Below are 27,685 nucleotides of genomic sequence, written 5' to 3'. Positions count from 1 at the left end.
ATTAATATTAACCTTGGAGTATTGAGAGGTGACTAGGATGGACTCCCGTTCTCGCTCTGTAATGTAGAAGCCAGGGAGAAACTCCACTCCAAGGTCGTTCACGAATGCTCAAGGTAAAAAAGGGCCTGGTTTGTTCACTTGCAGTAAGTGAGACAACTCTGGCGTAGCATTCTGTGCGAAGGCAGATGTGATGGTGTTACTAAGAGCATAGTTATTAATAATGATAATTCAGTAGCATGAAGTTTACATTGTACATCCTGTGATATTCGCTATTGTGATGTTCAGTCCTACTGTGTTAGCTGCAAATCTACAAGACGCTTCTAAAATTAGGAATGCGCTAGCGTAGCTTTGCATCGAAGCTGTGCCCATAACCCAAAGTCTGATGGATCGAAACCTGTGTCTGCTCATTTTATTCTTCTTTATGGTGACCTTGGGCAAGTCAGTTTTATCTCTCTGTGATCCACGTATCTAAATTAGATTGCAAGCCCTTTGGGGCAGGGACTCGGGCCTGCACAATCTTCGTAGAGCACTGCGTACACTGTCAGCGCTACATAAGTCGCCGTTGATGCGACCCGTGTGGCGCTCCTGCGGGTGAATTGATGCTATAGCCCCGTCCCCTTCTTGCACGCGGCCAATTAAAACCAATGGCTCCCGCTGGTGCGGTGTGTACGTCCCGCTGCAGCTCGCCATGGGTTGCAATAACACAGGCTACACCTGTGTACGTATATCTACTATATATTTGTGAAAGCACTGTATGTTTGTCTGCATGGCCTGTGTCCCTAGCGGCAATCTCATTGGTCCCTTGGGCCGCCCGCCCCCGCACACCTCTCATTGGCCTGAGGCGGAGTGACGGGCCAAAACACACACACCGCTCATCGTGACCCGCGCACCTCCTCCTCTCCCCAGGTCTCCCGGTTTCCCGCGCTTTTTCCTCCCCCTCCCCTCCCCCCCGGCGCCGCTACAGTTAGCGGGGGAGCGGAGCGAGCACGCGGCTCTCCCCTCACCCGGCGCTTTCCCTCACCCCCTCCCCCCCCCCACACACAGAGCACGCGGCTCTCCCCTCACCCGGCGCTCTCCCTCACCCCTCCCCCCCCCACACACAGAGCACGCGGCTCTCCCTCACCCGGCGCTCTCCCTCACCCCCCCCCCACACACACACAGAGCACGCGGCTCTCTCCTCACCCGGTGCTCTCCCTCACCCCCCCCCCCCCCCACACACAGAGCACGCGTCTCTCCCTCACCCGGCGCTCTCCCTCACCCCCTCACCCCCCCCCCCACACACAGAGCACGCAGCTCTCCCCTCACCTGGCGCTCTCCCTCACCCCCCCCTCTCCCTCACCCCCCCCCCCCCCACACACACACACAGAGCACGCGGCTCTCTCCTCACCCGGCGCTCTCCCTCACCCCCCCCCCCACACACACACAGAGCACGCGGCTCTCCCCTCACCTGGCGTCCCTGACTCACCCTGCCCTTTGCCCCCCCCTACCCTCCCTGCCCCCCTGCCCTTTGCCCCCCCCTGCCCTCCCTCCCCCTGCCCTTTGCCCCCCCTGCCCTCCCTCCCCCTGCCCTTTGCCCCCCCTGCCCTCCCTCCCCCTGCCCTTTGCCCCCCCTGCCCTCCCTCCCCATGCCCTTCGCCCCCCCTGCCCTCCCTCCCCCTGCCCTTTGCCCCCCCAACCGCCCCTCCTTGCCCTTTGCCCCCCCCACCTGCCCCTCCCTGCCCTTTGCCCCCCCCCCCACCCGCCCCTCCCTGCCCTTTGCCCCCCCCACCCGCCCCTCCCTGCCCTTTGCCCCCCCACCCGCCCCTCCCTGCCCTTTGCCCCCCCCGCACCCGCCCCTCCCTGCCCTTTGCCCCACCCGCCCCTCCCTGCCCTTTGCCCGCCCCTCCCTGCCCTTTGCCCCCCCCGCCCCTCCCTGCCCTTTGTCCCCCCCGCCCCTCCCTGCCCTTTGCCCCCCCCGCCCCTCCCTGCCCTTTGTCCCCCCCCACCCCTCCCTGCCCTTTGGCCCCCCCCCCCGCCCCCCTGCCCTTTGCCCTCCCCACCCTTCCACGTCCCTCCCCCTCCCCCCCCCCGCCCTTCCAAGCCCCCCCCCCGCCCTTCCACTCCATACCCCCTGCCCTTCCACGCCCTGGCAACGCCGGGTATACCAGCTAGTGATTAATATGACGGAGGCTTCTGGGCAAATTCTTTGCCCTACACATCAAAGAGAGGATTCCTATCTCTTTAGAGTCGAAAGATGATGGCGTGACGACCTCTTTGTATGTCTTCCACCCTGATATATTAAAATGAGTTTTTGGCAGAGGGGTTTCGCCTCCTCCCTCTTCCCGATGTTTGTGTATTTTTGTATGTTGTATTATTCACAGTAGATTACGTTATGTGAATATGATTTTCCCGTATCTTTATTCTGTACCCCAAATGAGAAAAGTTCAATAAAAAATTGTGATAAAAAAAAGAATCTGACGGAGGATTTACATCTTGTTTTTGGCAAAGTGCAAAGCAACCCTGCCCTAAAAGAATTGTTTGTTTTACATCATTGGACCCCGGTGGGCCTCCGTAGCTGAACCGCTCGACTTTTATTAGCTCTGGGTTCACCCCTCCCCCCCCCATGCCACCGGTTAATGAGATACTTAGTGGTACCTGTACCATGTGAATGGCTTCCTATTTGGCGTTCATATTATTTATGGTTTAGCCCCGGTATCTTCACCTAGTAGTATCTCAGAACTGGGGGGGGTTGGGGGGTCCCTGAATCTTAAAGTGGTTCAGCTCCAGAGGATGACGCGGTTCAAATCATGTGAGAACAAAAATTATAATAATCAATGACAATCAATAAACAACCAGGCAGGGCATTAATCAATACAGCCACAGACTTGAATCTCCCATCACAGTGTAAAAATGAGCACTTATTCCCAGGTAAATAGGATACCTAAACCAAGTAGTAACCCTACCATACCCCACGCATGGTGCAATCTGATGTCCTCTGTGTACATACTGTCTGTGTAATACTCCTTAAACAAATACAGGCCTGTTTTAACAAAGTGCAAAGTTTTTCCATATGATAAACGAATGAAAGAAATCACCTTTTGTAGCACATTCCTGAACTTTCATGTGTGGTGATGAAAGGTATCATTTCTACCCAACATTTTTAGCTTTTTTTTTGGTGTGGTGACAAACAGCTATTTGCTATCTGATCTTCGGAGAATTCCTGCAGTGGCCTAAGGGGTGGATCACTGCAGTGACAACCTAAATTGTCTTCAGGGCAGAGATCAATGGGACAAAGGTAGAATGTGTCTTAACATCTATACAAACTGAAATGGAGCTTTGTGACTGTGTGAACTACTGTGAGGGTCAGAAGGGGTATATCCAAACCTCCCCCTCTCTCGCTTTTACACATCCCTCTCTTTCAGGGAGTGTGTTTCAGAGGTTTTGCTGGTGACAAAAGGCTTGGGATTCCCACAGTGCTTGTGTGAAGTCCCCTCCTGCCCCCTGTGTCCTGGCCACAACTGACCCTGTCTGGATGCAGTTCTCTGTTCTTTATCAACGGGAATGGAGGAGGGGCGGATTCTTGTGGAAGGTTGAAGGTCTGTATGTGGTAGAGATGCTTGGGACTTATTAGGCAGATGTCCACCCAGAATGTATTAACACCTCTGCCCGAGAACCTACGCCCCAATAGATGAAATATATATATTGCATTAACATTTTGTTATCCCCACTGACCATGCAAGGATGACAGACCGCAGTGACCAGACACAAGCCTGCAAAATGTTTTGAACCGAATGGAAAAAGTGTTTCTAACTTCAAAGACTTGTGTACTAAAAACTAAAAGGCAATGACTGACTCAGTGAGTAAAGGCACTGACTCTGATAGCAACAACACTGAGTTTGAAGCAGAGTAACCTGGTTCAATTCCCAGTGCCCGTCCTTGTGACCTTGGCCAAGTCACTCAGGCACCAAAAACATAGATTGTAAGCTCACCTGGGCAGGCGCTGTGTGTAAGATCCCTATATGCTGCGTCCCCCTGCGCTATACTGTAATTGTGAAGCGCTTTGTGTCCCATGGGGAGAAAAGCACTATTTGAAATAAAGTTATTATTTATGAACTATTTATTCTCTAAAACAAAGATGTGAAACGCTTAAGGAAAAAAAAAAAATACCACCCCTCTCTCCCGTATTCACTATGCCGTGTAGCCTCTTACCTGGGCTACAGGAGATTTTAATGGAGCTAAACTCTCCCCCAGCGCTGGAGAGCGGCTCCACAGATTTATTAGATATGGCCCTGCTGTGTCTTGCGAAGAATGCTGGTATAATGGTTAAGTTGTTGGCTTTGAATACACACGTCTGTGGGTTCTGTTCCAGCCTTTGGTCACGTATACCCCTGTGTGCAAATCTCTTTACTTCCGTGTCCTTCAGCTGACCCAAGTGTAATCAGATAATAACTGTATCATTATTGCCTTTGCCCTCTGAAGCATAATTGCACCGTGCTCTGTAATTAAAAGGCACTATTTAAATAGATATTGTCCTTATTCCTAAGTATTTAATCTTCACTGGTTGTGATATCATTGGCCGTTGCTGCCCTTGGAATTGCCAGCCTAGTGTAATCAGTGCGACACACCTCAAAGTCTCACCATTCCTTTCTCTGTAAGGTACACCTCCCTCTCCCTCACAGATCCCCCTGTCTCCTATCCTTCCTCCCTTCCCTGCACCTTGTGTTGAGGAACCGGTTTTTCCTCCTGGGGCTTTTGTTTCTCAACAAGCTGGATCCATCTCTTTAGGGTTCGCTCAGATTTCCTATTCTCACGCTTTCCTTATCCAAGACGCATTTCATGAGAGCCTTACAACTGCACATAGCAACACGGTCATACAGCCATACAATCATATCACCATGCAGCATACACATTACACACACATTTCACTATACAGCCACGTTAGACATACAACCTTACAGTCACACAAATACACACCCAATACAATCACATGTACAAGAATACTACTAACATACCACAATACAATCAGATACACACACAATTTCAACAACGATCGAACCAATATACACACACACATCAACAAACCATGCCACACACTTAAATACTACAATGCGATTAGATTCAGAACTACTATTGCACACAAACACAACAATACAAAAAGCCAAATGCAGCATTGGTCCCATGAAACAAAATACATTGTTATATATACTGTATATTAGAAAGCCAACACCTGGGCAATCATCCATGTTTACATGAGTGCTCTTTCCCCAAAGATATGTGTGCGTATGTATATTATTTTCCCCTCTGGGACCTTTTGTGTATGTATGTATGTATGTATGTATGTATGTATGTGTGTGTGTGTATATATATATATATATATATATATATATATATATATATATATATATATATATATATATATATACGCACACAGAAAAAAAACTATTAATCAGCACTTAAAAGCTATACATCCAATAGTATTTCTCATAGAGGATATTGATCAATAAAACAAAGTCGAGGTGAATCAAAAAAAGGATATAGTGTAGGGTATCGAACAACAAAAAGCAGAAGCGCATGCCCCGTAGTGTGCTACCGTTTAATACACATATTAGGTTGAAGAAACCTTAACAATGCACACTCACAAGCAAATGTGTTAAAATCGAATGGTAGAAAAACCTATGACAGGTAAGGGTTTCTGCTTAGCTGTAACTGCCGGTCCACACTGGAAGCAAGATGGTTCAGCTACCTGCTACAGCACCTGGTCTGGACAGCCGCCGTTGGGCTCCGTCACAATGAAGCAGTGTTCCAGGGGAGCAGGGGAAGAAACTCAATGGCGCTGTGAAAAGGAACATACTCGGCGTTCCACAGCTGGTGTACAAGTAGGCAACCAGCTGAACGAGGAAATCCCAAAATCGTCCGCGATCGGGGGTGGGGCATAGTGCAGCACGTCAAGTTATGTCACCGCTGGGGGCTAAGCGCAGCACGATAAATTACGTCACCGGTGGGGATAAGTGCAGCACGTCAAATGACGTCACCGCTGGAACCACCAATCAGAGAGGCCCTGGTCTGACTAGGCCATTCTAAAACACAGAATTTCTTCTTCTACAGCCATTCTTTTGTAGATCTGCGTGTATGTTTAGGATCATTGTCTTGCTGCATGACCCACTTTTGCTTCAGCTCACAGATGGATGGCCTGACATCTTATGCTCTAGAATCATCTGATACATCGCAGAATTCATGGTTGTGTCAATAATGCAAGCCGTTCAGTTTCTCAGGCAGCATTGCAGCCCCAAACCATCACACTTTCTCCACCATGCTTGACGGTTGGGATGAGGTTCTTTTGTTCTAACGCAGTTTTGGTTTTCGTCAAACATAATGTTTCTCACAGAGGCCAAAGGCTTCTATCTCTGATTCGTCTACCCAGAAAACATTGTTCCAGAAATCTTGTGAATCATCTATGTGCCCTTTGGCAAACTGCAGCAGACGACAACGATATTGGTTTTAGAGAGCAGTGGTTTCCTCCTGGCTATCCTTCCATGAACACCATTCTTATTTAGTCTTTTTCTGATACTTGAGTTATGAACACTCACATTAGCCAAGGCGAGAGTGGCCGGCAGATCCTCGGATGTTACTCTGGGGTTCTTTGTGACTTCCTGGATGATTTGCCAAGTTTGTTCTTTGAGATATTTTGGTAGGATGACTGCTTCAGGGTAGAGTGACTGGGGTCTTGAACTTTCTCAATTTGTCTGACAGTGGTTTAGTGGAGCCCCAAATCCTTAGAAATAGTTTTGTAACCCTTTTGAGACCGATGAGCATCGATAACTGCTATTCTGAGGTGGCATGACGTGTTTCCACACACCTGTTTGGTGAAGAACTCTCAAAGTTTCTGATCTTTATATAGGGTGGGGCCTCCCAAACTCACCTGAAGATCTACCTAATTATTTAAACACTGATTCTAATTATTTGAATTTAGCTGATAAAGCCAGGGTTTCACTTATCTTTTCACATACCCTGACTCTTAATTCGTCATTGTTGGTCTAATTCAGGGGTGCGCAAACTTTTCTGTTCTCCCCCCCCCCTGCTCGCGACCCAACCCCCCACAGCTCTCCTCCTTACCTGCTCTCTGGCTTCGGCGACGTCATATGACGTCTCATCATCATGTGACGTTGCGTTGCCATTTCACCCCACTGAGTCATTTGACGTCGCATTGTCATGGCGATACGTCACCAAAGAGCCGGCTGAGAGCAGGTAAGAGAAGTTACAGAGGCCTCGCGCCTCCCACGGCATTTAATTTAAATGCCTTGGGGAAGAGCACCGGACCTCTGTAACTGCCGCGCCCCCCCCCCTCCACCCCGCCCTAGAAAATCCTGTGTCCCCCAGTTTGCGCACCCCCGGTCTACTTCATACATCATTTTGTTTCAAAAGGAATGGAATTGGTTAATATTTATTTATAAAATGTTTTACCAGGAAATAAAAGATTGACAGTTAACCTCTCGTTTTCTAGTATATCCTGGGCACAGAGTTATGATGACAGATACATGGTTACAAATACATGGATACATTAGGTGAACAGGGTTATACATTATATATAAAGACATTGCATGAACAGTTAAAGATAAAATAAGTTAGAGGCGTATATAACAGTTACAGACCAGATTAAAATGTGATACCGCTTTAGTTTTGAAAGAACTTAGACTGATGGTGGTTCTGAGAGTCTCGGGTAGGTTGTTCCAGATGTGAGGTGCACGGTAAGAGGAGGAGCGGACGGATACTTTCTTGAACCTTGGGACCAAGAAAAGTCCCTTGAGTCAGATCTCAGGTGATAAGTGCTGCATGTGGTAGGGGTGAGGAGCTTGTTCATATACTGGGGTATCTTGGCCAAGAAGTATTTGAAGGCAAGACAGAAGAGATGAACTAGGCGCCTAGACTTAAGTGCTGGCCAATCTAGTTATTTGAGCATTTCGCAGTGATGTGTGTTGTAGTTACATTGGACGACAAAGCAGCATATTGAATTGTAGAGGGTATCTAGTTTGCGAAGAGTTTTGGGTGCTGTACCCTATACTATGTCCCCATAGTCTAATTGGCATTAGCATCTACTGTGTGATGCGCTTTCTGACCAGCGGGCTTAGGGAGGGTTTGTTCCTATAAAGTACACCTAGTTTGGCATAGGTTTGGATGTCAGGGTATCAATGTGCAACCCAAATGTTAAATGGGAGTCAAACCATATGCCCAAATATTTAAACCTAGTCACGGGCTAGGGTGGTATTAGAGCTGGTTTTTATCTGAAGCTCAGTCATTGGAAGCTTTAGAAATTTAGCCTTGGTCCCAAATACCATTGTTACAGTCTTGTCGGTGTTTAAAAACAGTTTGTTTTTAGGAAATCCAATTTTCAAGTCTCAAAAAAATCAGATGGGCTGCGTGCATATAGGATTGTGTCATCCGCATACATGAGTATTGAAGTATTGAAGCTGTAGGTAGATCATTGATGAGAAGAGTGTTTTGATATGTGCGTCTGCAAGGGGTCACGGTCAATGTATGAGGTGTAAAGTATCAGCCACGGAGCTACTCATATGCTTCGTTAAGGAAGTGGGTTTTAAGACAGGTGGTGTTTTTATATATATATATATATATATATATATATATATTTGGGGGGGTGGTGGTTTGTATTTATGTGGGGGGGGTTTGTATGTATTTGGTGGGTGGGTTTTTTTTTATGTATTTGGGGGGGTTGTATGTATTTTGGGGCTGGGGTTTTTTTTTTGTATGTGGGGGGGTAGTATATTTTTGGGGGGGTGTTGTTTTTTTTATGTATTTGGGGGTGGGGCTTTTTTTATGTATTTGGGGGGTGGCAGGGTTTGTATGTATTTGGGGGGGTGGTTTTTAGGTATGTATTTTGTGGGGGGGATTGTGTGTTTGGGGCCGGGGCCGGGGCGGGGGAGGGAATGAGTGCGAGATGGGTCAATTTGAGTGAGAGTGGGGTAATTGATATAGGGGTGGGGGAGGAGTGAGAGGAGAGAAGGAGTGTATGAGGGGGTAACAGTGAGACGGAAGGGAGTAAAATATGAAATGAGGGGGGAGGGCTCGCAAGACCGCCGACACGGGGGAAGGAGGGGCCGGGGGGGCGGTCATAACTTTAGTCCTGGGCACTGGGAAATCTGTGTGCGGCCCTGTGTGGGACTGCCACTTTGTCAGCCATTTCTCTGCTATGGGGGACATCCATGTGCAGGACTTTAAAGCAGGTAAGGATCACTTGACTCACCCAGTGTGCTCATTTTTACCCGAAGCTAAACATAATTAAACTGATATCAAGCACAATATACAAGGATACAGCAGAAAGTCACCAGGGGACATACTGAAGTATAAAGCAAAACTGGGAATCCTTTCACATCTAAATCTTTTTTTCAACTCTGGAGATGGAGCCTCCAACACTGTCCTACTCCCGATCTAGCAACCCTTCCAAGCAATTCTAGGAAGGCCTCGAGAAGACTTGGCATTCGGTTATTATAATTATTATTATGGATGGTGTCGATTCTGCACATGGCAGATATAGCAGATGATATCTGGAGGTTATTTTAACTTCTATCTTCTATAGGGAGGCAGTGGAGCTCAGTGGTTATAGTCTAGGCTGTGTGTGTGTGTGTGTGTGGTGTGTGTGTGTGTGTGTGTGTGTGTGTGTGTGTGTGTGTGTGTGTGTGTGTGTGTGTGTGTGTGTGTGTGTGTGTGTGTGTGTGTGTGTGTGTGTGTGTGTGTGCTGTTACAGCTATTTGAACACACACACACAAACAGTTGTTCTTGAAGATGAGTTGCATAACTCAATCTAGATTTTCTAGTAAAATATCTTAATCCACAATAAGAATAACCTGTGACGTATATGGAGATGTGCTTTACCAACAAAGAGTGCACTGTGTTCATTATCAGAAGGGTGGCGGTGTAACCACGCTGCACTAAGGAAGTAGGGTTTCCATTTGATAATCGTGCCATTACAAAAGGTGGAGTGGATTTACGGTTTAGGCATAGCACTTATGCAGAGATCTTGGTTATAAAGGGGTTCTCTGTCGCTCTCTCTGTGGCCCCCTATTCCCAATCCAGGGCTGGATTTTTGTCCCATTCATTTTGTTTATGTGGTCTTCACAGCATACTGAATATGGGTCTATGTGTCCATAAATGGGTCATAAACGCTTTAAACTGTACAATGTAAAATACCTATCTAATGAAGTAGCTGTCTTCAAAACATTTAATAAGTAGGCTGGGGTGAAGGAGCGGCTTAGTGCGTAAAGACACCGACTCTGTAAACAATTACCCTGAGTTTGAATCAAGGGAACCTGCTTCAAATCCCGGTGTCTGCTTATTGAAACCTTGGGTAAGTCACTTTATCTCCCTGTGCCTCAGGCACCAAAAACACATAGATTGTAAGCTCCACGGGTCAGGGACTGTGTCTGCAAAAAAAATCCTATATGCTGCATGCCGCACGCTATATTATAATTGTGAAGCACTTTGAGTCCCATTGGGGGGAAAAGCGCTATATGAAATTAAATTATTATTATTATTATTATCATTATGCCTATCAACCCAGTCCTTTGAATTCTGCCTCTGGCTGGGAGCTTCTTCATACAAATCACTCCAATTAAGGATATTCCTTTGTGTTTAGGTTCCCACACCTTTTGCCTGCCAGGGAAGAAAAGCTTCATGTTACAACAGCGCCTAAACAATGGTGGGAGAGACACAAGGGCAGCCTGGTGAATAAACGGAGCTGGGAAACAGTGTGTTGGGGTGAAGGGAGATATTTGGGGGCTGTAGGGGAAACACTCCTGCCTACATCACCTGTAAATGGTACAAGTGGATTTAAAGTCCGCTCACGCTACAAAGGACATTGATTGAATATCATACATAGGGGCCTATGCAGAGAGCAGCGAATTTTAAAATTGGCGAATTTATTAAAAAGTAGCTTTTTTGGAGAGTTTTATTCTCCATATGCAGAAAAGTGCGAATTCTGCTATGTTTAACATGGATGCGTGTGGCGAGTTTAAATTGGCGAGATGCGCGCTTCAGAAACGTGTAAAAATAAATTCGCACCTTTTTTTCCCTTTGCAATGGCCGCGAGCGGCAGCTTCTTGCCAGTTTTTTCTGGCGAGGCAAAAAGGAGACAATCACGCCATTTTATTGGCGCGAACAGCCGCTAGATGCCGTTCGCGCCTCTCTGCATACGGATATTTTTAAAACTGGCGAGATTGAGGTTCTCGCCAGCCGCGAGGCGAGTTTTACAAATAGAAAAGAAAAATTGGCGCGTTTTTCGGAACTCGCCATTTTCTGCTGCTTTCTGCGCGATTTTCTCCAAAAAATGGCGAATTTCGAAATAGCGCTGCTCTCTGCATAGGCCCCATAATGTGAGCAAAATGTATGATATTTGGGCACATTAAGGATGAGTGTACCCTCACATAAGTTGAATCCAGACATTGTGTACATTGATTTTCCGTCATATTTGTAGTTCTTTTTTGTTGTTGTTGTTGTTGCAGATGAGATCTACCATGTCGGGCAGGGGGCGCTCAACGCCGGTCCTGAAGGGCCACCAACAGGTCAGGTATTAAGGATACCCCAGCTTCAGTCCTGAAAGAGTGACTGGTTGAGCCACCTGTGCTCAAGCTGGGATATCCTTAAAACCTGACCTGCTGGGGGTGATTGGGGACTGCAGTTGAGCGCCCCTGATGTAGAATAACTATGCAGCTAATTTCAAGTAACCTCGTTGTTAGAGCAGCCTTGGAAATCTTGATGTGTGGGAGATTTTAAGCTCTTTCAAGTGCCTCAGCCAGCGTCAGATTTGAAGATCCGCCGCCCCAAGGCACTTGCATGTGGTGGCCGCTTGCTTGCTACCGTCAAATCCTCCATCCGAATCCCAGCGTCAAATGACGTCATGGACGTCACCAACGTGACGTGGCACGGCGCCGCATTGCCATGGTAAATCAACGTCTTGACATCGTGTTGCCATGGCACACGAGATGCCGTGTGCCATCACATGGGTGACGTCCGCGGAGTCATTTGCCGCTGGGATTCGAATGGAGAAGGAGGGCGGCTGCACGGAGGCGGCCACCACATGCAAGTGCATTCCCATCGGGCCCGATAGGTCCAAGAACGCAGCAAATGTATGTGTATTCCTGCCCACAAATTTTGCCGCCGCAGGCCTGGGCCTAATGGGGAATCCACCAGTGGCTCCAGCCTACAGTATGACGAGGATAACGTGTGCCTGCTGCTTTAGAAACTCTGTGCTATCTAACATCTGTTGAATTGAGATTCTTCCAGATGGAATATTGACTAATTGGCAGCCTCCATGGGCTTACATTTTGGAATGAATGTGCTTGATATATAGACCTTGGTTTTGAGGATGTTTGTAACTGGATGTCAACATGGTGCGTGTTTAGTGGAGAAGTACTGTGTCCTATTACTGCTCCCTCCACCTGCACTGCATCGCTTTTGCTCCTATAAATTAGAAATGGTGTGCATTAAGGGGTATGCTCCTACCTGTACTTTGCCTGTGATCTGGCAGAAAAGTTTTATTAGTGGATCCAAAGACCGCTATTCCTATTCTGTGGTGACCTGTTTACAGATAATAATAATAATAATAATAGCATGTTCTTGTATAGCGCTGCTAGTTTTACGTAGCGCTTTACAGAGACATTTTGCAGACACAGGTCCCTGCCTCGGGGAGCTTACAATCTATGTTTTTGGTGCCTGAGGCACAGGGAGATAAAGTGACTTGCCCAAGGTCACAAGGAGCCGACACCGGGAATTGAACCAGGCTCCCCTACTTCAAACTCTGTGTCGTTACTCACTGAGCCGCTCCCTCTCCGTATTTGGGGAGAAGTTACACCACCCCTACCTGTGCTGGGCTTATTATCAGTTCAAATATGTCTCAACATCTCTGCACCAAAGTATTATGCCCACATTGGTATATAGAAAACAAGGGGGTGTGGGGGGAGTCTCTTTATGCATACAGTCTCTTGTAATGAGAGGGGATTGTATATGGAACGCTTGTCATGCTATAATCTTGCTGGAGGTCTGCGCTGGCCTTATTGCCGAGAAGCGGCTTTCTGCAAACTGGTGCAGCGTGGTTATATATCCCTTGACGTTACATTTGGGGAAAAGCTGGGGGGTGAATTATTTTCTGACTCTGCCTGGAGACTGCAGGGCCTGTGCACTACGCATAATAGCCTTTAATTTATACATAAAAACGAAAAACTCATTTTAAATTGCGGTTGTGCGCACCTCTATACTAACCTGAGATCTCCCAATCTGCGCCCTCCGCGCCAAAAAGAAATGGACTGTACTAAGTGTATAGATGTACCTATTATGTGCTTAAAAATATATACTGTATATTACTCTGCACACACAAAAAAGTAGATAGGGCATCAACATGGTCTGTGAAGATCTACCTGGTGTAAACCCTAAAAAGCCTGTTTATATTGTTAGCGTAGAATTACGTTACTGTGCATAAACCAAAAATGTGTTTGACACAGCAGGGGTGTTTCATTATAGGTCAACCAAATATATTATTTTTACAGTGTGGCCATACTAATTAATATTATACTAGTAATATTTACAAACACAGGCTATAAAAAATAAACCTGCACCATGCTGTTTCCATTTAAATTGTATCAAGCAGGTAGTCGCCAGGACTCGATGCCTCAAACGCCGAATAATTCATCGTATGTATGAAGCCTTCATATACACACGGCACATTTTATGAAGGCTGCAAACACTAAAAGTACAGCTGTAGAGAGACTAAGGTCTCGTCCCCAGTGATCGCGTGCGCGGCGCGGACAAGAGACGGCCCGTTTTGGGGCCGGCCACAGTTCGTGTATGCTCAAACCGCGATGGCACGACCGCATTTTTGCAAGACAAGAAATGTGTCTTTTGGCGTGGCAGCCGAGCGATGGTCACGGCGGCGGTTCAGCCAATGAGGGCGAACCAGCCGCGTGATGTCATGGCCGTGCCACCGTCACGAGTGATCTGAAGTCCACAGATCGCTCGAGTGCCGCCATGTGCTCCGCCGCACGCGCTCACTGGGACCGTAGCCTTACCGTCTTCAGAGCCACAGCGAAAGAAAGCTTGAAGCTGCAGATCCGGGGATAGGATTGCCGCGGTGGTGCTGCAGGGTGGTGTGGTCCATGCTTCTGGATCCTAATCCTCCGGCACCGCAGCTGGCCCAGGTGGCCGAAAACAGGAAGTCTTGCTACATCTGTAGGTACATGGACCTCTGTGTGTTTCTGTGACTTGGGGTACATTGAGCCGCGCTAAATCTGTGACCCTTTTCCTGTCTCTTCTTTGGTTCAGGTGTGCAACTGCAACAAGTACATACACATCTCCCGGGACAGAGTGATGCATTTGTTGAAGCTCAACGGGTACCCGACGGGGACACAGGAGGAAGAAGCAGGTGAGACCACAGAAAAACTGACACACTGACATTCTCCCCACTCCCCCCATCACAGAGGTCAAGGGGGACATGGAAGCGGCACGTTCCCACCATTAGTACACATGCGATCCTGGATCTTCAGTCCATTAGGGCACTCAGGAGTTGGGTTACAATGGCAGCTAACGACTGCTGCTGCCCATTCTCTTTATTTGGTTCCCTTTGATCTATAATAATATGTCCATGGTTCTTCCCTAAAGGACTAAAACCTCTCTCCAGCCCCCAAACAAAAGTATGATATATTCTGTGATCTTAATCTTTGAAGTTGGACCTAAAATGTAAAAACCTATCAAATCTATCGTGACATTTTTATTGTTTTATTTTTTTATTCCTGAGTCAGTTTATGAACAAATAAACTACTACATTGGATAAAGAAGGTCATTTCTAGGTGCTGTAGACCTTTGGGTGCTCAACTCAAGCCCCTCCAACAGGTCAGGTTTTCAGGATATCACAGCTTCAGCACAGCAGGCTCAATAGCCACTTGTGCTGAAGCAGGGACTGATTGAGCCACCTGTGCTAAAGCTGGGATATCCTGAAAACCTGACCTGTTGGAGGGGCTTGAGTTGAGCACCCAAAGTCTACAGCACCTTGAAATGACCTTGTAGAGAGGGAATTTATTAAACACACAGATGTGTGTTAGGACCTGCTAACGGTCATGCCTTGAAGTGGCTAGCAGGCTTAAGACGCTTTGGCCAAAGGGTTGAACTAAATGACCCTTTATCAAGAGAATATATAGGTATTGCACTGTGTATTTTTGTCACATTGGAAGTAGCTTTGGGCATCTTTGTTTGTTTTTTGTTTTATACAGAGGGAATTTATTACATGCTTGTGAAAGCTTATAAACAATAGGCATCATCAACTGGGTTTCCAAAATGGCCAGATCAGAAAAATATTAGAAGGGCCACGTGAATATTGTAATGTAGTTTTGGATATATTTAAAGACATTTTGCAAGCATTTATAACATGTTCCATATTACTGTATATATTTACATTACATTGGCTTACAAGTGAGGTTCAATGCTGCCCGGGCAACTGCAATGAAATTAGCAGACGCAGCCTGTCCAGGGCTCACGCCAACCGATTTGGCCCACGGGCCCTTCCCTGTAGAGGTGTTAAATGGGCGAGTGCTTTCACTTCAGCCGAGCTCCAGTAAACGTTGCGAAGTGGGACTGCACCTTCACAAGACAAGAAAGGTTGCTTTGTGATTTCACCTGTTCTGCGGTTCTCTCCGGCTCTCCTCTCCCCTCCTCCCTCCTCTTGCAATGTTTATTCTGTCTGCAGATAAGTGTGAGAAAATAAGCCAGTTTGCCTTGCAGTGAAGGTGTGTCATCTTCCATGCTTCACTGTCTGCCTCTCTCTCCCGCACTTCTTTCCGAACACAGGCTCCCTCCCTCCTTCCGTCCCTCCCTCCCTTCCTTTTCTCCCATATTGCCCTCTCTCTCTTCTCGCCAGCGGTGAAAAAATGGCCCATTTCCTTGTAGCTGCAATTTTCAAACAGTATACAACGGCCCTTAGGCCCGGGCCATAGAGGGGTGGGGAGAGCGGAGGCGCGCTAACGCTGAGGCTCGCCTGCTTCAGTCAGCGCGATTGCACGGACTTGCAGGCGAGCCAGCGTGCGCGAAGGGAGCCGGGGGGAGGTGGTTGGAGGCGGGGCAGTGACGTCGCTGGGCCAATCGCCCGCGACGCACTGACGTCAATGTCACGGCGCAGACGTCACGGCGCCGTGACGTTGACGCTGCTGTGCTGTGATTGGAGGTTTTCAGCCGACAGCGCGCTGAAAAACAGCTTGGCGCTTGGCTGAAACCTCCATCTCGTCAGCACGCCTGCGGACGCTCGCGTGAGCCCCCTCTCAAGGCATCCTCATTGAGGATGCAGGGGCTCAGCGCGGAGCGTCCGCACGCCTCAGCACGGCTTCCCGTGCTATGGACGCAGCCTCAGATGTGTAACACAATGAATAGACCAGTGAAGATGACAGGGATAGCAGGAGTGGGTATGGAGAGGGTAGGGCGTTATGGGGGTGCCAGTGACCTGCTGTAACTCCTTCTGTCTGACTAGGATAACTTTTACAGAGAGTAACATTTTAGATTTGAGGATGATTTTCCTCTGACCTCCCTTTGTGTTGATACATCTATCCCTCTCTCTATCGGACTATTTACTCCCAGCCTGCGTGTGCCTTTCTTACTCAGAGACCAAAAAAAACAAAGCAACCACGTTTCCGAAAGGTTCAAGCGGGACTGGACATAGGGCACGGGGGCCACGGTAAAAAGATATAGTCTGTGATACATTATTTTAGATAATACATGGTTTTGGCGAATGCAGCGCACTTTTTATGCTGTCTGCAGATACACACCGACAGAGGATGAGACACGCACTCAATATCAAGGGTAATAGAGGTGGGGTACTTAGCTGCCGGTGCGCTGGTCCTGGGGAGCTCCTGTAGTCCCAAATGTTCCAGTACAAAGAAGAAGAAGCAGGCACAAGGTCTTATTCAAAAGGAGGTTTAATATGCCATAAAGTCCAACGTTTCGGCAGTCTAATACTGCCTTTCTCAAGGTGAAGGCTTGTATTAGACTGCCGAAACGTTGGACTTTATGGCATATTAAACCTCTTTTTGAGTAAGACCGTGTGCCTGCTTCTTCTTCTTTGTGCAGATACTTTTGGACAGAACTTTGCAAAACTGGGCTGTCGTGGATCGGGAGATTGGGTAGTTTTACTAGGGTCATCCTGTGCCAACCCCACCTAAGGCCGCGCTTATAGTGCCGACGACGTGACATTGCCCAAAAACAAATGCATTGTCGCCGCCGCGTGCGCTTATAATAAGCGCGACGGGGCAACGCGATTTTTTGAAGCCGGGAATATTTGATTTTTCAGGGGTTGTCGCCTCATGCTACAGCCCCTGAACCAATCAATAGCCTGGTCGCCTGCGCCGCCGCCGCAAAGCGAAATACAACTTTCGCTAGCGGCGATGGGTGATGTCACGTGTCGCCTTCGCGGGCACTATACGCGCGGCCTAAGAATAACTTCTTTTGCTACTTGCCTTTTCCTAACTTCTACTACCTCTGCTCAATCGCTTTTGTGCCACTCGCCTTCGGGGCAAAACGAATCTCCTTCCCGTGTATTTGATATATTTCGTTACATAGTTTCACACCCATTCTACATACCAATGAGCACACTACATCTACATACTACATACTACATACCAATGAGCATACTACATCTACATACTACATACCAATGAGCACACTACATCTACATACTACATACCAATGAGCATACTACATCTACATACTACATACCAATGAGCACACTACATACTACATACTACGTACTACATACCAATGAGCACACTACATCTACATACTACATACTACATACTACATACCAATGAGCACACACTACTTGATGTAAAAGATGCTTTTACTGCCACAAGGTCACCACCATTCAACCCACTTGAACTCCTTGAACCTCTAGTCGGCTGTGCTCCTGTACAGTCTGTGATCGCTGGCAGTGTGAAACCAACTCATGGGAATCGGTGATCTGGTACTGGGATTGTCTGGCGGCGCCATACCCCAGACAGCCACAGTTATTAGTAATTATGCATGCAAAGATAACCCCTGTAGTGATTTAGTTGCAAAGCGTAAAACAAACCTGAGCCAGCTACGCATGCATGCGCTTCTTCTGGTCCATCCTCGAGGCCAGGATTTTTAATTAACACCTAAATAACCAATTAACCTAGCTGTAATTGGCACCAAGACATCTTGCTTAGTCAAATGTTGCCCTGAAAACCTGCCCTGTTGTTTCTTCTCAAGGACTAAACGTGATGGGGCCATACCAGATCCCATTATAATATTGCTTGGAGCAACCCCTCCTGTAATTGCTGTGCTAACCACTCCCCAAAGTGTTCACTCGTGCAGCCAGAGCAAGTTGGAAGCAGAGCACCTTCCAACGGGGATGCCAAGGAACACAACATCAAATGAATTTAATTCCCACTGCAAAATGTGATGCATTAACCTGCGCATTTTCTAGTTAGAATTCAAATTAGAAATTGTTGCATTTGTATTGTATTGTCCGCTCCTCCTGGTTCGGGAGATCTCGCGGAGGGTAGCGCCAGTGCCATCTCCTCCATGGCGGGCCAAGTCGCAATGTCATCAGTCGCAGCTTCCTATTGGCTCGGGTGACGTGGGGGGATTTAAATAACCAGGGAGTGCCAGTGCTATGTATCCTAGGAGCCACGGAGTCTCAGAAGCTAAAATTAACACTGTTCAGCTCTGGGGCCCCCAGTTTCCACCCATCTTTAAAAAAAAAAATTTAAAAAAGGGGGGGGGGGGTTCCACAGGGAGAACTGCTGCTTTAACCACATAGTACCTCTATCACTTGTAGAGGAGTAAAGAGTAGCCACAAGCCTGTCTATTTAAGACCAAAGCTCCTCCAATCTAAGTCAATACTGGGCATGTGCTCACCTACGACACGTCCATCCCAAACCATGGAGCTTATTATAATTATTGTTTTCTTGCATAGCACTGACAGAGTATGCAGCGTTGTACAGTACATATCATTTTTGCAAGCACGGGTCCCTGCCCCGTGGAGCTTACAATCTATGTGTTTTGGTGCCTGAGGCACAGGGAGATAAAGTGACTGGCCCAAGGTCACAAGGAGCTGACACCGGGAATTGAACGAGGCTCATTTCTGCTTCAAACTCAGTGTCATTGTTTTCAGACTCAGCACCTGGACTCTGTGCCCCTTCCGCTCCTTCTTCCCAATAAACTGTGGTGGCGTCAATTAAGCGCACTTTGAGTGTAATCACAGACCCTATATAACTTCAGCATAGTTGTTCTGTTAAGGATTTACTCACTCTTTCTCTTCCTGGCCTCCCTGCTCACAAGATCTGGACGTGGCCTTTTTTTCCTTTGAAGCATCTTCTAGGTCTTGAAAATAATTTGCGCAGAGGGGCTAGGGAATCTTCAGTAGCCCCTATTGAGGAATTCCCACCTTAAAGTAACCTTCTTTTCTATGAGCCTTTTGAAGAAGGCCAACATGTATCCGTAGATCCTAAACATCCTGCATCATTTTCACTTTGTTCCATCTCCCAACATTCCTAATATGTTCATCTTATTTCTATTTCCCAATAGTTTTTATTGTACAACAACAATGCGTGCTGAAATCTCCCACAAAGCATGGCCTGATTTCTGAACCACTACATCCCAGTCCTGCAGGAAGTCCATGGAGGAGATTAGTGGGTAGCAGAGGTGGTCATCTACTCCTCTTGGGCTACCAGAGCAACACATGTCTTGGCAGCCAAGGAGTTAATAGACATTTCAGGATACTTCTTTTCTTAGCGTTGTCCAACAAAACAGCATCACTTTTTACTCTCCGTTATAATGTATGTATATCTTTATTTATGTAGCGCCCACACCTGTACTCAGCGCTTTACAATAGAGACAATACAGTGCAGGGAATTATAATACAATAAGTGTAAGAAACAACATCAGACAATAGGAAAGGAAAATCCCTGATCCGGAGAGCTTACAATCTAAATGTTTAATGTAGAATTAAAGCGCTGGGTGTTTTCTTTGACGCAAGGATCTTTATCTGGCGATGTCCATTTTTTTGGGTCCGATGACACCAGTTCCAGAAAACAAAAATAATACGCTTTTTGTTACGTTTCCTCTCATTTGCGACTGTGTGGCGTTAACAATGAAATCCGTTCGATATGTATGTTCCGGTGTGGACCGGAATCCACACACGGGCTGTTCCGGGCACCCATTAATTCCAAGATTTCATCACTCGAGGATGTACCACTTTACCCGTTACAAATATTACCAATACAGGCGTGCCATGGTATCTTGCCCTTGTGATGTCACAGACTGGCGTGCTCAGCGGCCAGTCAGAACTAAGATGCCTTTGGAGAGGGGAAGGGAATGAACATTCCGCATTCCAAACATTCCTTGAAGTGTGCAAAAGGTCAAGAGAACAATGGTCAGCCATTGAACAATGCCTCGCATTTTATATCCTTGGATCCCTTCCCAAATTTCTTGCAACTGGGAAAGTGAGGAAGGGGCGGACAGGGAGGAAGCGGCTGACTGCGACTTCCTCTGTGAGAAGGAAGATGGGACCTTAGGCTAAGGCAAGTCACTGCACTGCGGTCTGCAGTAAACTTTTTTCGGCGTGGGGTGGCGTGGCCAAAACAGGTCGGGAGGGCGCGACTATTGAGCCCGGGGAGAGGGGTGGAGGAGGTTGTGGGTGAAGGAGCAAAGGTTATGGGTCCGCAGGAGGGGGGGGGTTGTGGGTCCGGGAGGAATAGATCGGGCCATCTACTTTGCGGTACATTTTGCATACTGATACACTTCCCTCCCAAGCCGCCTCCCTCGCGTAGCTCCCCTCCTCATTGGCTCACTCGCGTACCACGTGACGCGTCAGTGCTTCTGATCACCAGAGCCTTGTAGCTACGGCCGGCTGATGCATCACAGCACGCAGTGAGCCACGTCGGAAGGAGGCAGCGGGGACCACCAGACTGGAGGCAAGGGGCTGGTGGCTCGCGTGCGCCGCCGCCCGCAGCGGGTCCTCAGCCTTAGCAGCGATAGAGATGTCGCAGGAGCCGCGGCTACAAACGCAAAAAGCTGCGTCTCCGGCTTCGCAAGATAGTTTGCGAGGGGCGGACATGTTTCCGGATCGAACTCCCACAGCGATAGTTCTCTAACGTTGCGGCCAAGCAGCTTGCCCCAATGCCAGAGATAATAAGTCCTGGCACATCTGTATGTGCTTGTTGGGAGGCAGTGTATTTCTAGGCTTAGCTTATGTGCAAGTAGTTATAGTTAATATAGCTCACCTATACACTTAGGTGACTTCTCCAAAAATACTGGACACAATGGTGATAGGTGCGACACGCTCGACATACACACACACACATCTCCATGCTGTTTCCTCCTCTCCATGGCCCCACCCCCAGGCTCCTGACACCTCCTCCTGATTGGCTGCATTACCCAACAGTAGTCATCAGTATGGAGGAAGCTGCCCAGCCCCCATAGCAACAGCCCTGTTCTCTCCCTACTCGGGGAAATCCTGTGGCCCCCCAAGCCGGTCAGATCTCTATGTCCAGGGAGGTAATACCGCTATACTTAGACATGTCCAGTACCCAAATACAAGACAGTCCAGTTCAATACTGGACACCTGGTAACCCTGTACATCACTTTGCAAGCACATAATTGCAAGCCTTTAAATGTGTATAAATGGAACTAGTGTGTGTGTGTGTGTGTGTGTGTGTGTGTGTGTGTGTGTGTGTATATCTTTATTTATATAGCGCCATTCATGTACATAGTGCTTCACAGCCGTAATATACGTGACAATCATATATTATTTAGCAAATAATACAAATAACACATAATGGGAATAAGCGCTTCAGACATAAAAGGGACATTAGGAAAATGAGTCCCTGTCCCAGAGAGCTTACAATCTAATTGGTGGGTAGGAAGAACGTACAGAGACCGTAGTAGGGCGTTCTGGTAAGTGCGTCTGTAACTAGTTACATACTGTATGTGAAAGTTAAGTTAGATGTGTGCGATGTCGGGGAACTTGCACCTTTTTTCTGCACGTTTTTGGGATATTGGTACCAGAATGTTGCTACTAACGGGTGTTTTGAGATTGACAGGAAGCTGTAATTAGTTATATGGTAAATGTGCTGCCACAGGAAACGGTGACTTTAATGGTGCAATCAGACAAAGCTGACCAAAAAAACCAACCTTCTGAAAATACTAATTGGCTTCCCTAAAAGAAATGTAACCATGCTAAAATGGTATTGGTTTGGGGCCTCCGAGTGGAGAAGTGTTTGTCAATCAAGTGTTTTCTGTAGTCTTTATCAGAGAACTAATAAAGGAGCGGGGGTGAGAGAGGGGGACTCTAGCTGTGCAAGCATTTGCTGAACGCACACATCAGACAAAAGGGAGCAGCCAGAGGAAATCACCCCCCTCCCAAGTCTCAGCTCACCATGTTAAAATGGATAGGAAGCACAAAGTGATGCAGTATATGTGCTTATTAGCATGCCATTACCCAGAATCCCTGGCTGCAGTGGAAGTGCACTGTGTGCTGCGTGATTATTGGATAAGGTAGGTTTGCGGACTTGGCTGAGACATCTGAATGTGCCCATACGTGTTCTTTTTTCATTGCTTACCTTGTTTACAAACCACCTCTAAAAAAAAAAAAAACACTTCAAGTTGGCAAATTTGGGTGAAAAAGACATCAGGAGCTGAGGACTATTATCGGTTACTGTTTCTATGACTTGTTTTTGCTTTGAGCAAAGTTTTTGAACACTTTTAACTAGCTAACCATAATAAAACTTTACTTTTGGAGTTTGTTCTATGCTAATTTCTTCTCTGTTTTTTCCCCAATTCCCAAAGAGCCTCAAGAGCCGGCGGTCCCTTCTCCATCCGTTGCCAACCCATCAAAGGAGTCCTTGGACAGCCAAGACCTGCAGTGGATGGAGGAGTTTGGTCTTTCCCCAGGCTCTCTCGCCCTACCCAGCGGCGCTCACCTCCACCTGGAATCCATCCCCGTGGGGCTTCTGGCAAAGATTGACCTCTTCTACTGCTGCAGCCAATGCGGCAAGGTCTTTTGGGAGGGCTCCCACTTTGGACGACTTGTCTCCCAGTTCAAGGAGGTCCTTCAGGACACCGGAGAAGGTTTCTACCAGGTGGCTACTCAGGGTCTTTGAAGAGTTTCAAGGAAAGAATGAAAATGCTGGGTACAAACATGGTTGTAGACCCTTATCGTATCTCTGCATCATTTCTATATTAAGGGGATACTTTCTGATAACTGTACGTGATTTTGGCTCCACAAATTACTGTAAGCAAACATCTGTGTGTTTTTTAAAAGTACATTACTTTTGCCAGGGCTTTTGCTAAATCTGTATGTTGGCGGATCTATGCGATAACATCCTAGGGTGCGTCCCTGCCTTTATAAACCATCTTATGTTTGTATTATTTTTATTTGCTGAAAATGTGTTTTACGTTCGGAGTATGTTTGTATTTTTAAATTGATTACTTTACCTTGTTTCACTTGCATATCGTTAACTAGGTTTATGTAGGTTGCTGCCATTTTTAATAAATTGAAATATAATCTTAGAACAATGCTTTTTTTAAACTGTGTTTCATAAAACCTTGAAGTCACCAGGCTTTCCGGAAAAAGGCGTAAGGATGATCCTAATCCTCTCCAAAACAAATCGTGTCTTGCGGGGGGTTTTTTTTTTTTTTTCATTTGAACATTCAAAAAAAAAGGGAAAAGTTGTACTGTAATGTTACCCGTCCGGCGCAAGGGGATTCGGCGCCCTAAGCGAACCTTCAGCCCTGCGACCCCTGCCTCCCAGAATGTTATTATAGCCCCATTCTCTCTCGCCCCACTTCTCACCCTCTCACCTCTCATCCCCCTCCCACTCCTCTCTCACCCCCCTCACACTCCTCTCTCACCCCCCTCACACTCCTCTCTCACCCCCCTCACACTCCTCTCTCACCCCACTCCTCTTCCTCTCTCCCCTACCTTCCCACTCCTCAATCACCCCTCTCCTCCTCTTCCTCACCCCCAAACGCACATCTGTCCCGAGATTTTCGGGGAGGGGGGTGGTGTGGCTGTTACAGAGGCCCCACGCTTCCCAGAAGGCATTTAAAATAAATGCTGGGGATCGTGCGAGGCCTCTGTAACTTTTACTTACCTTGACTTCCAGCGACACGTCTCCATGGCAATCCGGCGTCAAATGAAACCGCGGGGTCACGTTGCTATGGCTGCGGGACGTCACTTGTCCCCGTGACAGGGTGGGGGAGGAGGCGCGAGCTGGAGAGATGACGTGGATGCATGAAGGAAACTTTGCCCACCCCTGGTGTAGAGGACAAAATTGAAAATCCCATACATGTGATTAAATAGAATACAATATATCAAGTGGGGCTAAAGATCATATTTATGGTGTGGAATTGCAGGGGCCATTCTCAGATGTGATCATATGCTAATAAAACTACATTGTGACGGAATGCTTAGGAGAAGGAAGCATGTATATACTTCGCTACACAATTGCTACCGTACGTATATCATTTCAGGCTGCGGCATATATGTTAATAACCCTGTGACCTCTAACTGATATTCATTGAGTATCACACGTGGAAAAAGTCTCGTTGGTGTTTAGCAGAGAGCGGGAGAGACTGCACTGTACGGAGACTGCAGTAGGACAGAGACTGTGCACTGATAAGATACTGAGCCGTAGTTAAAGAGATTGCCCAAAATACAAAGAGACTTCGGCAACTGAGAGCGTCTACACTGAATATACGAACGAGACTAAATACAGATACCAAAGCGGATAGGCGAGACTGCAGCCCAGTTACAGGTACATTTATTTATCTATAACAACATTTATATAGCGCCCTGTACATTAGTTAGTAAAGCTGGCTTGGTTGGTGGGCAGGTGTTGGGGTAAGGTCCCTGGGCATGCCCCTGAGGAAGTGAATCTTTCACGAAACGCGTAGGGTGATTCTGAGAGTTTTTGACGAATCTGTAGAGTGCTAAACGGACTATGCTGAGCCAAGCGGAGAGTGAGAAGTACTTCCGCGTTTGCGCGCGCCACCAGGGAAACACTCGCGGTCGGTGTACGGGACTTTTAGCCTACGGCGATGGCGTGCAGCTCTACCTAGGCGGTGGGATCAACGGTGGTAATACCGGAGTGGTGGTACATGCGACGGCAGTACCAACTATCTGGGGAAAGAACAACAAACATCCCGATCTTGAGACCTGCCTATTGGGATAGAGATGATCACCATGCCTTTCTAAATCCTGCAAGTAGGATTCTTATTGTTCCCTTACCGGAACAGAACACTCACGTCATCACTCCCTGTATGATATAATTCATTATTATTTACATGTGTATTGTATTAAATTAGTCTATTTTTAGCTCCTCTTTAGGTGTTTGTCCAGTTTTGTGTCAGTGTTAGTTGGTTTGTTAGGTGGTTAGTGTTTGTTTGTGTATTTTGTATTGTATGTTTGTCCCATCAACAGTTATATAGTTACACACTATGATCGGTATTTGTGTTTATCTCCCCCCCAACCGCCCACCTCCTGCACCTACCTCCCGTCCCGGGCAGGAGCCGCTGGGATATCTGGGAAAGGGGGGGGAAGCGTCTGGCGGGGCAGGAAGCAGCGCCCACCAGGTCAAGGTCAGTCACCCAAACCAGGCAGTCACTCACTCACCCACACACCCAACTCACCCAGTCACTCACCCACCCAGTCACTACAGTCACTCATTGTTTCCAGTCAGCGGATACAGATGGGCAGTCAACCGATATGACATTAACATCACGATAATAAAAGATAACATGTTATGGTATTACCATCATTTAGACAAGGAGGGGCCAACTCCGGGCCACGGCTCTGGAAAAAGAATATATATATATATATATATATATATATATATATATACATACACACACACACATACGATACCGGTTGAAGCACGACATCAAGGGACAGCACACAGGTAAGTTGATCACAAGTTCTTTGTATTGAAAAAGAGACACAAAAACCGACGTTTCGGTCCCCCAGTGGGACCTTTCTCAAGGTGGTGCAATGTAATACAGTGAAAAGGGAGACCAAAAAGCGCACCAGCACAAACGGAGCAGGAAGAAACCAGAACAAAAAAATGATTAAAAGGGCACTTTAATGTGGCAAAAGACCCATCCAGCGTCGCAGCGTTCTTTTTCAAGGATAAAACACAATGTGATAACATCCATTATATACCCTCTTACCTGTGGGCCATTTCGCGCCAAAACACATTGTGTTTTATCCTTGAAAAAGAACGCTGCGACGTTCGAAATGCATTGGATGGGTCTTTTGCCACATTAAAGTGCCCTTTTAATCATTTTTTTGTTCTGGTTTCTTCCTGCTCCGTTTGTGCTGGTGCGCTTTTTGGTCTCCCTTTTCCCTGTATTGCATTGAGTAGCTGCACAGCCTGCCTGCCTGCCCTACCAGGATGTGAGTATTTGCATATTTTTCAGGGGAACCTGCCAATGAGACATATGGTGAGTGGGTTGCACCACACACCACCTGTCTTCAGGAGGATAGTACCCATTATATGACACAATAGGTACTATATCAATTGTTAGTACCCTGGTACAGTGGTCTGGCTTATTATCATTTTGAGATATACCTGCATTTGAGCGCTTCAGCTATTTTCCATATTGCAATGTAATACAGTGCAGGATACATATCTATAGCTCAAACCCCAGTGCTGCTCAAAAACACCAATCACAATGAATTGACCTCACCTGCCTGTGCAGCCTGCTCACAGCATATCAGCAGGTAAACAGTGGCCATTTTGAATATATTAAGTAAATCTGCAGGTAAGCAGAGATGAATGAAAAGGCTGGAAGGGAAATCAAGCATGTGTAACACCTAATGTGCTCACCTATAAAGTGAAAAAAGTGTGTGGGAATAAAACATATATATACATATGGATGACGCAGCTGGATGGAATCTAGGTCAGTCAGTAAATTGCTGAAGCACTCAGCCATTGGCCACGCAGTGTTAGGCAGTGTGTGAAACAGGTTGCAATATGTCAGTCAGAAAACCACACTAAAACAATAAACTAGTAACCATCATGCAAACAATGTCACAAAAAAAGATACATTTCAAGACCAATCCATTTAGCATAAGAAATGTGTGACACACTCTAAGGCCTCGGCCATGCTCCCTGCTGGCGTGCTGAGGCGCAGGGAAAGCGGGTTCTTTCCCTGGCCTTGCGGTTGCTTACCGCACGCACCATCAGCGGGCCGTCAGGGGGCGGGCGCGTCACTGGCCGGGGGCGGGCCAGTTACGTCACGGAGCTGGTTCGCCCTCATTGGGCGAACCGCTCACGTGACCGGCCTGTCACGCCGGCAAGCGGGGGAATTTTAAATTCCCCTAAGACCTGCGCTTCCGCAAGCGCGCGGAAAGGTGAGCCCCTACTAAAGCTGCTCTAATTGCGGCTGTAGGGGCTCAGTGCTGAGCGGGAGCGCGTCTCAGCACGCTTCCGCCAGCAAGCGGTAAACATGGCCGAGGCCTAAGGAAGCAGTGCAACAATGTTGATCTTAAACACATGGAGCCTGGCGTGCCTAGCATGTTAACTACGAAATATTCAAAACATATATAGTTAGTGCAAAAAGACAAGAAATATCTGCATTGTATGTTAGTACATGTTGGCTGTATAGACCCCCATGCTATAGCGGTCCCCCCTGCTGAAACAGT

The 27,685-nt window shown here is 47.2% G+C and overlaps 1 protein-coding gene across 2 annotated transcripts in view; it reads left to right on the top strand.

The window, feature by feature from the left end:
- The window catches only part of EXD3 (exonuclease 3'-5' domain containing 3), a 238,159-nt gene extending 214,603 nt beyond the window's left edge, over positions 1 to 23,556 (top strand). For both annotated transcript variants that reach the window (XM_075579126.1, XM_075579125.1), the window contains 2 exons: positions 14,302 to 14,401; positions 22,828 to 23,556. In XM_075579126.1, the coding sequence (XP_075435241.1) occupies positions 14,302 to 14,401; positions 22,828 to 23,141 (414 nt within the window). In that variant the 3' untranslated portion in view covers positions 23,142 to 23,556. The remainder of the gene's footprint in view (positions 1 to 14,301; positions 14,402 to 22,827) is intronic.
- The last annotated feature ends 4,129 nt before the right edge of the window (positions 23,557 to 27,685 follow it).

The sequence above is a fragment of the Ascaphus truei genome, chromosome 21 (assembly GCF_040206685.1).
Source record: "Ascaphus truei isolate aAscTru1 chromosome 21, aAscTru1.hap1, whole genome shotgun sequence".
NCBI lineage: Eukaryota > Metazoa > Chordata > Amphibia > Anura > Ascaphidae > Ascaphus > Ascaphus truei.
This window is presented reverse-complemented; position numbering and strand designations above follow the sequence as displayed.